A 10,111-nucleotide genomic window follows, 5' to 3' on the forward strand; every position below is an offset into this window, starting at 1 on the left:
GGGGGGATGGCGAGCCAAGCCTGGGACAGCCCACTGTCCGCCCTGGGTCCGTGGTGGCCTGTGCCACTTCAGTGTTTCAACTCTTCTCCCGCCGGCAGGGTAAACGGAGACAGATGGCCGGCGATGGCTCTGCTCCAGTGAAGACAGACGCGGCGGGCACCAGTTTCTGCCGCCTGCCTCCTCTCAGCAGCTCCTCCTCGTTGTCCATCAGGAGGACGCAGTCCACCAGGCAGCGGTCGGAGCCTCCACAGTCAGCACCGGGTAGGCCCGGCCAGAGGCAGGGCCTGGGGACACGGGGGAGGAGCCGGGGGCCGGCCGGGCACGCCCGACCCTCGTCCAGCTGTCCAGTTGGAGTGGCAGGAGCGGTGGCCACGTTAACCCATGGTTCGCCCTCCGCCCGCCACCTCCATCTTGGGGGAGGGGCGGGGTGTCTGCAGAGAGCTTGCCCCGTGCCCCGGCTACACACACACTGAATATATTACAGCTTCCGAGCTCCCCGGCCGCCTCAGAGGTGGGAAAGAAAAGGGTACAAGAAGACCCCGCTGAAGGTGGAGTACATCTCGTCAAAGTCCGTGTGGGCCAGCCGGCCCCCCGTGACCACGATGTTGACGCCGTCCCCCGCCTTGAGGTGCACGATGAGGTGGAAGGCGCCCGGGCCCCCGCAGGTGTGTGGGGCCCCCTGCGGCCGGTGGTACTCCAGGAACTCTCTCCGGTAGCCGGCCGTGTGCAGCTGGGCCACACTGGCGTTGGCCACTGACAGGACGGCCTCCACATACGCATCCCTCTCGGGTGTGAGGGTGGCCGTGATCAGGTAGCGCCCGTCGTACGGAGCCGTGAAGACCCCTGTGGGGAGGAAAGCAGACACCTGAGCATGTGGTGTACCCATCATGGCCTGCCCGAGTGGGCACTCAGCCCGGATGAAGGCAGACAGCTCACCCACTCCCCACCAGAGGCAGGCCCACTGTGGGGGGATGAGCCGTGGAGACATGGTTGGAGGAGCTGGAGTCCAGACCCCATGCTGGTGGGAGTGGCCACCTCCGAGGGCTCTGGGGAGAGGGCCCAAGTCTTCAACCTGCCCTGCGAGGGCTGGGTCACTGAGCTCTTAATTGTATCATAGAGCCTCGGAGACAGACCAGGCCCTGTGCTCTGGGCACACGGCCTGCGTCTGCTCAGCGTCACTGGAACCCATTTACTAAGACCCACGGCCCAGACTGGTTCTGGGCGTCTGGGCCCGTGGGAGAACTGGAGGTCCCCACCTCTGAGTGCCAAGAGTCCCTGACACGTGGACACTGTCCCCACACCCCGGGCGGGGGGAGCAAGGGAGCCTGGGAAGCCGGCCGTGAGCACACAGAAAAGCCCTGATGCTAAAACCCGGGGCCTGGGTGGCAGCTCCCACCTCTGCCCAGAACCAGCTGCCACACACAGCCCCAGCCACCGCGTGCACGCGACCTGTGACCGCCCCCGCCCCCGCCCCCTGTCTGCTGGTGTCTGTGGGCTGGGGAACAGCGGGGACTAAGGGGTCAGGTCTCTCGCAGGTGAGGCACCCACAGCCCAAGGGGCAGCAGCCCAGGCTCAAGGTTGGCCTCCCATTTTGGGGGCTGGGGCCCATGCAGACCCGTCCCAGCAGGGTGAGTGGGTTCTGGCTCAGAAAGGGGCAGCGGGAGGCCCTCCGGAGCAGCTGAGCAAAGGCAGACTCACCGGTGCTGGGGTCGTACACGTCCCCGTCGTTCACCAGCACCTTGTTGAACAGGACCACGCCGGCGTCGCTGGGGAAGGGCTTCCGGGTGAGCCCCGCGGAGAAGGACACGAGAGATGGCACCGGAGCCCCTGGGGGGGACAGGATTGCAGTCAGGCCCGGCCCAGGCCTGTGTGCGGTCCCAAGGGGCGGCCTCGGCCTCTCATTTCCCCTCAGGGTGGACACCACCACGCGAGGTGGACACCCAGCCTTGTCCTCGTCGGAGGAGCAGGCGGCTGGGGGAGTGCCAGGGCCCTGTGTGTCAGGTCGGGACTTGGCGCGTGCGTGACGTCTGGGGGTGGGGCACCCAGGCACACCCACCCCGGCCTCCCCTCCCACCCCGGCTGAGTACCTGGGGAGGCTGCAGGCGGTGATTTGGGGTACCCTGAAAGACAATGCAGACACTGTCAGAACCCTTAACAGCCCCTCATTTCTGAGTCCCTTTGCTGCTTGTTCCTCACACAGTGAGTGGGAGGATGTGCAAAGGAACACATCGTCGACAGAGTATAAGCACCCGTGATACGTGGAACTAACAGGGGAAGCCTTCATCCTAGAGAAGGCAGCACCCTGCCTAAGCCAGGGGCGGTTGAGAAGGAATGGCCCCACCCGGCAGCCTCGTCGCTTTCCCTGCAGGAAGTTGATGGGTTTAACTCAGGGTGGTACTATCCTGTGGCAGCTGATGTGACCTCCCCCACCCAGCGTCACGGGTTTACACGTCACAGCTCACAGCCTCAGTTTCCTCATGTGTCAGAATGTAAGCCGTGGTGCTGGTCAAGGAGCTGCATGTCTAGCACCTACTTCAGGACAGAAACACAGTGAGTGTCCCTTGACCTCTCCTCTTCCTCTAACCTCCACTTCCTCCAGCCTCCTCCAGTCTCTTCTACGCACCAACCTCTATGCTCCGCCATTCTCCAGCCTCCTCCACCCACTTCCTCCAACCTCCTCCCTCCTCCTCCGGACTCCAACGTCAGCCATCCTCCAACTTCCTCCCTTCTCCAACCTCCAACAACTTCCAACAACCTCCATGCTCCTTCTCCAACCTCCCTGCGACCTCCAACCTCTGATCCCCTCAACCCTCTGACATCCTCCAGCCTCCAATCTCCTTCCTCCACCCTTCTCCAGCCTCCTCCGTCCTCATCCTCCTCCAACCTCCTTCATCTAACCTTCTCCAACTTCCATCCTCCCAACCTCCTCCAAACTCCCAACATCCAGCCTCCTCTAACCACCTCCATCATCCAACCTCCTTTCACTATCCTCATCCCTCCTCCTATCTCCTTCATCCTCCAACTTCCAACATCCAGCAACCTCCTCCAGCTTCTGGCCTCCTCCAGCCACACATCTAAGGTTGGAGCCAGACCTTCCACCCTACCCGCTTAGTTGTGTGCTCCTCTTTGCTGCTGCCCAGGCTCCCAGTACATGTTTGGTTTTCAAGTGCACTTCCTGCTGGGAGGATCAGCGAGCTGCCTGGATGGCACAGTAATATAGCCCAGGGTGCAACTCTAAGTGTGATGTTCTGTGCCCAGGGCACTGCGGCATCTTTGGACAGCTCAGTCTGGATGCTGTTCCCTGCTGGCTGGACCCATGACCCACAGAGCCCCGCAGCAGCCTCCCAATGCCTGGGGTGCACTTACCTGGAGCTCCTGCGTAGCCCTCGGCGCTGGGGATTGGCCGCTGCCCGGTCTGGCCATCCACACCCCGGGGCAGGCCCCGCCCTGACACCCCCATCCTGCCTGGGGGGCCGGCCTCTCCAGTCTCCATGATGACCCCTGTGGAGCCAGGCAAGAAGGGCAGCCCTGTCCAGCCGGGCCGCAGGGGTGGGGGGCGTCTCTTGGGCAGGACGGGCTTCTGTCCTGGGTCCCTCGGAGGCGAGGGAGTGCTGGGCGGCAGCAGTGGGGTCAGCACTGGAGTGGACAGCTCCGTGGGGGCCTCTGCCGGGCTTGAGGGCTTTCCTACGTCCTCCGGGGCCTTCCCCCGGGGGGGAGGCTGAGGCGTTTCTGAGGGGTCCTCTGCTGAGCGTTTGAGAAAGTAGAAAGAAATAGAGTTAAAAACCACAGACTTGACTGCTCAATCACAGGCCCCTCTGTGAGGCCCCATGGGCATGGCTTCCTGGAAGATGTGTGCTTGGGGGTCCCTGGGCCAGGTCCACTGGTAAACACAAGAGCAGCCACCACAGCGTGGGGACCCCTTGCCCCAGAGAGGAGGGTCTTCAGCCTCTTTCTACATGATGGTTGCTCTCCCCAAAATAACATTATCCTTGGTTCCAGCAGCAAAAACTCCATAATGACCCCGCAACTGTACCTGCCTGCTGCCACCACAAGCCGAGGGCCTGCTTCTGCAGACCTCACGTGACCCAGAGTGTCAGAGAGCACGAGCTGCCTCTGCGGCAGGCACAGAGGTCACCACAGCCTTAAGATCACCAGCTGGAGCACTTCCAACTGGAGCACCACTGCAGGAGCCTCCTGGTTCACACCCCCTGCCCTCTCGGAACAGTGCTGAGACACAGCCTGCAACTGTCCCCATTTCCTACTCTGAATACATTCCTGGAACTGCCCTTCCTGCAGGCCTGCAAGACATCTAGGAACAACCAGGACTGGCCTGATACCCTCCTCAACAGCCAAACGCCACCTACCTCCTCCATCCATAGGGTGCATGCCATGGCCCAGGTTCCAAAGCTCCAAAGTTATTATCAAGTAAAATCAGAAACTGCATTGTATCCCCACCCCAGTCTAGTTTTTTTAAAGTCACAAAGGTGATTGTGGCAGATGGAACACAGGTCCCTCTACCCACAGAGCTAGGTTGCCAGCCCACCTCCAGCCCCAAGGGAAGCTTTTCTGCAAGCACCCTTTCCGTGAGAGGATGAAGCCCTCCAGAACGTGAGCTGAGTGAACTGATCATCACTTTCTCAAGTGCCCCCAGGATGGTACAGAGCTAACACCATTCTAGATGCACTGAAGATAAGTTCATTCACACCATACAGTGGGAAGGCATCAAGTCTTAATTCTCTGCAATACTCTGGTGGGAAGGGCTAGGTTGGACGTAGAAACTGGCATGAAGGATTTCAGACATGGAGACGCCACTAGCCACAGTGAAGGACAGGATGAGAAGGAAATAACCAAGCAATAAAAAGGAACTTTGAAGAAAGATAATACAAGAAAATAAACATTAGTAAAACATGCTCCTTGCTGGCAAGGATGCCCACCCTCTAGCTGCTTCTGTCCGACATAAACTGCTTCTTTGCATGCTTTCCCACACGTACTGTTTCTTACAAACCCTGTGCCTACTCTACAAAATAGGCAAATAAACTCAGAAACAGAAGGCACTGCATCCAAAGTACAAGAATAGATTGGTGTTAAAAGAGGCCTAACCAGAGAATAAGAATGTCTTCACTGATTAGAAATATGCTTGCCAAAATAAGAAAATTCAGTGAAAGAGTTGGTAGACAAAATCAAGGAGATATTTTAGAAGGTAGACCAGGTAGATAAAATAATGGATAATAGGAGAGAAACTAGGAAAATTGGATTCTTTCCAATCCAGAACTTTCTCGAGTAAATAGAAAAACTGGGGCATAGAGAGGTGGTAAGGAGAGAATCGAATGCACAATTCGTTAGAATTGTAAAAGATCCCAGCTGGATTATTAAATAAAAGACCCAAACCAAGGCATAGTCAGAACACTGAGGATAAAGAGAAGATCCTACAGACTTGGGGGATGGAGAGAAGTGACTTCAAATCAGAAGGACATCATCAGACTCTCAAGTAAGGGAAACCAGGAAGCAAAAGACCACCACCTTCAAATGTTGAAGGAATATCATTGTTAACCTTGAGTTCTGTACTCAGCTAAAGTATCTGCCAGTTGTGAAACTAGAATAAACCTTTTTCAGCCATGAAATATTTAAAGACCAGCAAAACTCTTGAGCACCCTTTCTTAAAAAGCTATTGGAAAATGTACTCCACCTAAATGAAAGTAAACCATTAAAAACCTAGAAGTTCAAGAAACTTCTAGGATGGTAGTGCAAAGTTTCAGATTGAAAGCCTTAGAGCTTTCTCAAGTCTAGAGAGGAAGCAGTCCAGGCTGTGTTGGGAAGACAGAACTCCCAGAGGGAGGTCATTAGGTTGAAAAATGGAAGGGGATAAATGTATACTTACGCTGATTCATGTTGTTATACAACAGAAACCAACAACATTGTAAAGCAATTATTCTCCAATTTGAAAAAATTTTTTTTAAATTAAATGCATGATTTGCCAAAAAAAAAAATTTTTTTTTAATGGAACCAACAAATGACCTGATACTTTTTATGGTATTGAGAGAGTTTCAGTGAGTGAGAAGAATCCCAAGACAGATACATAAAATCTAGCAAATAACACTACTACTAATTCAGAGGAAAGCAACACAATCCTATTTGGCTATTATTGAGCTGTTTAGCTTATAGTATAAATACTGACTTGAGTTTTGTGGTATAACTATTGGGAGTTGGGAGGAGGGGGAGACATGAAAGAGCCTTATGGGCTAATGTCTGCAGCTGATAATGTCCAATACTGTATATAATATCCATATAGAGATATCTAAAGCTAATAAATTGATTTAGAAATAAGGAAGTAAACATCAGTGGAGAAAACAGCTCAAAGAATTGCATGTGGCCACTTCTGGGATGAGAAGGGTAACAGGGAGAAGGGGCAGGCGAGGTGGTTTCCATTGTAAATTCCTCAGAAGTGTTTTGTTTTTATAAAACACAGACGATACTGGGGCCCACCCCATCTCCTTTCCCTCCAGTCCAAGCATGCTCAGGTCCCTCCTTGTCCGTCTCCCCTCCTCACGCTGTTTTCTCGGCTCACAAGTTGGCCTCCCTCCGCGGCGCACGCTCCCACCTCCCTTCTCTGCTGGAGAAGCTCCTCGAACATTGCTCCTCTCCTCTCCATCTCTCTCCTTCCGCCTCACTGGCTCCTTCCCTTCAGCCCAAGTTTGCGTGTCTCCACCCGTACTTTAAACACACAGACTTCCCCAGTCCTATAACCCTCAAAGAATTACAGTACACAAAGCACCTGCTGCTGCTGCTAAGTTGCTTCAGTCGTGTCCGACTCTGTGTGACCCCATAGACAGCAGCCCACCAGGCCCCCCGTCCCTGGGATTCTCCAGGCAAGAACACTGGAGTGGGTTGCCATTTCCTTCTCCAATGCATGAAGTGAAAAGTGAAAGTGAAGTCGCTCAGTCATGTCTGATGACTCTTAGGACCCTATGGACTGCAGCCTACCAGGCTCCTCTGTCCATGGGATTTTCCAGGCAAGACTACTGCAGTGGGGTGCCATGGCGTTCTCCGACACAAAGCACCTAAAAATAGCCAAATACAAGCCCCTCACAACTTTTTTTGTACCTATCCCCCTACAAACCCTTCGCATCATCCCGCTTTCTCTGAAGCCCCATCTGTCTCTGTCACCTCGTCTAGGTGCTCGAGTCGTATTTTACTCTGCCCTCTCCTTTCTCACACGCACCCGGATCCGGGCTAAGTCCAGCTTCTCATTTTGAATCATCCTTCGGGTCCTTCCTCCCTACCTTTCTCAGAGGACAGTTTGTCCTTATCATCGTCCCTGCTCAGAACCCTCCAGCTGTCCTCCACTGTTCATAAGATCCAGTCGAATCTCCTCTGACAGCCGTGTCCGCACCACCTGCTCCATCGTCTCCTGCCGCCTTCAGTCCAGCCCCCGGCCCGGCTCTTTGGGAATCCTCGACGACACACACCCCTCCCCACAGTCCCGCTGCTCCTTGTGAAGCCCAGCAGCGCTTAACAATCTTGCCTCCCAATCACGGAGCTCTGAGGGCCTGTCTGGTTTTCATACCTCTCCTCACTTGCTGGATGATGAACACTTGAGGACACGTTTTAATGGTCTTTTGTCACCAGGGACTGGCACGTGACACTGAGACGTCTGAGTATTTGGTGAAGGAAGAAAGGCCGGTACCCTGGGCTGTACCCTCACTCCCGCCAGCCAGTAGAGGAGGCGCCCTAACTTTGCTAACAATAATCGTCTTTCTAGGGTCTGTAAGGATAATGCCAGAACTTAGAAACAGTGATGGTTCTCTCTCTCAGTCATCACTCCCTCAACACCCAGGCCTGTGATAGCAAGTGGAAGGCAGAGGGGAAAGAATGAACAAATAAACCACTTGGGCCAAATATCCTGCACTGATCTCCACGGGGAGTCCGTCCAGGACTCTGTGCAGAACGGGTGGCTCCGACACCCCTCACATCACAGCAGAGACGGCATGAAAAAGCCGCCCTGGATCCCGACTGCTCCCCAACCTTGGCCCCCAGCACATCACGTAGTGTCTCTAACACACACATTTATTACACACTGGAAACAAACTGGACAGCATCTTGCTCCATCTGGGAAGATAACTCTGGCAGCCAGTGTCTCTTCGAACTGCACATATGTTTCTAATCCAGTGACCATTTGAGTTTGTAAGAACCAAGTGGGGCTGCCTGTGTTTCACGTGAGGAATGATGATGCTTTTGCTCCACAGCCTGCCTCCAGGTCTCCGTCCTGATGCCCCCGCAGTGGCCTTGTGCAGCTGTGCACAAGCCGGGCCACGACCTCACCAAGGACAGAGCCAATAGCAGGTAGGAAAGGCCACTCCCACTCCGCTAAAGTTCTTATTAAAAGCCACTGTAACCTTTGCTAAGATGAAGACCTGCCTGAGGAAACTGTCAGCAACCCCATGGAGTCGTGTCACAGCACAGGGCTGCGGGGACGTCAGAGTCTGTGTTGGCGGCGTGGCTGAGTCATCCACCACTCAGGCTAAACCCTCAAAGTCTCCTGACAAGCAGGCAGAATTTGGCTGATCAGATGAAGTGACAGGTGTGGGGCCACATCCCTGACAGTGACAAGTCACTGTGCAAATGTCCAGGCCAATTCACTAGAAGCCCAGTGTGGGGAGGGGGTGGGGAGCTGCCTGGCATTGCGAGGGTGTCTGCTGACCAAATGCAACTACAGGTCGGGGTGGTGGGACTGTTTTAAAGATGGCAATCAAGACTTCTGACTTTGTATTTTTTTTTTTTTTTTGGTTGCATGGCTTGTAGGATGTTAAATTCCCTGACAAAGGACTGAACCTGGACCCTTGGCAGTGACAGCGTGGAATCCTAACCACTGGATTGCCAGGGAATTCCCAGGACTTCTGGCTTTAAAAGAAACCCACCCACATTCTGACATACAACAGGCTAAGTGGAAGGATAGTCACACCACTTGGCAAAGCTCTGTGCCTGGGAAGGACCCTCGCCACCCTGATGAGAAACGCCAGGCTCAGAGGGGGTGCTGAGGGACCAGGTTCCAGCACTGACCAGGCATGGGGGGCACGAGGCAGGGGCTTTGAGGAGACACTCGATGGTCTCCCTGCCTGGAAGGTCAAGGGGGGAGAGGATGGGGAGGCATGTAAAGGAGCCGCTGGGGAGACGACGCACAGAAACCCCACGCGACTCCCCTGACAGCAGGGCGGGGGAGACCATGGGTTTGCAGGAACTGTCCTACTGAGCAAACAGTGGAAATGCTGCTTTGCACTTTGGCTGGAATGAAGAGAGAAAACACTCAAGCTGGTCCTGGGGGCACTGTGTGGTTCCATCACAGCACTGATGGATAAAGAAGATGTGGTGTGTGTGTATATATACACACACACACACAATGAAATATTACTTGCCCATTAAAAAGAAAGAAATATGGGACTTCCCTGGTGGTCCACACTCGGCTAAGACTCCACACTCCCAAAGTATGGGGCCCGGGTTCGATCCCTGGTCAGGGAACTAGATCCCACATGCCTCAACTAACACCCAGGACAGCCAAATAAATATAAATTTTAGAAAAAGAATGAAGTAAAGCATTTGCAGCAACATGGATGGATCTAGAGACTATGACCTATCTAGGGCCCGTACTGACCGTCCCTCCAGAGCACGGAGCCCCGCCGAGAAAGGAGTCCCGCCCAGTGTGACCACGCAGAGGCCCCTGGAATCAGGCTCCACAGGGCAAACAGGCTGGCATTTCTGAAAAGTGCGGTCTAGAGATCACTGACACACACACAGCTCCAGCCTTGCGGGTTGACATCGGCAGGGCAGTGCCCTTGGAACAGAGGTCACCTGTTATCACTGAACCCTAGAGAAGCTGACCTGACCCAAAAAGTCACCGGGGATTTCTTCTTTGATAGAAATTCACAAGCTGATTTGAAGCTGTACATGGACACACAGAGGGTCTACCTGATTTTAAGACTTGCTGTAAAGCCGCCACGGTCAGGATGTGAGGAGGCACAGTGACAGCGTCGGCAGAGCCCGTCAGCGGACACGCGGGTCCCGCAGAGCTGGCGCGGGGGCTGCGGCTCCGCACCCAGGACTTTCCCTCCCTCCCCAC

The 10,111-nt window shown here is 54.7% G+C and overlaps 1 protein-coding gene across 2 annotated transcripts in view; it reads right to left on the bottom strand.

Annotated features, from left to right (window-relative positions):
* Window positions 1-6: 6 nt before the first annotated feature.
* EMILIN2 (elastin microfibril interfacer 2) overlaps window positions 7-10,111 on the bottom strand; it is a 60,819-nt gene continuing 50,714 nt past the window's right edge. The window contains exons 5-8 of one of the 2 annotated variants that reach the window (XM_010832725.1): window positions 3,367-3,741; window positions 2,088-2,120; window positions 1,699-1,827; window positions 7-843 (exon numbers count right to left, since the gene is read on the bottom strand). In XM_010832725.1, the coding sequence (XP_010831027.1) occupies window positions 506-843; window positions 1,699-1,827; window positions 2,088-2,120; window positions 3,367-3,741 (875 nt within the window). In that variant the 3' untranslated portion in view covers window positions 7-505. Of the gene's footprint in view, window positions 844-1,698; window positions 1,828-2,087; window positions 2,121-3,366; window positions 3,745-10,111 lie in introns of both variants that reach the window. The other variant, XM_010832724.1, reaches the window with a different exon arrangement.

This window comes from Bison bison, unplaced genomic scaffold (genome assembly GCF_000754665.1).
Source record: "Bison bison bison isolate TAMUID 2011002044 unplaced genomic scaffold, Bison_UMD1.0 scf7180017862158, whole genome shotgun sequence".
In the NCBI taxonomy this organism is placed as follows: Eukaryota; Metazoa; Chordata; class Mammalia; order Artiodactyla; family Bovidae; genus Bison; species Bison bison.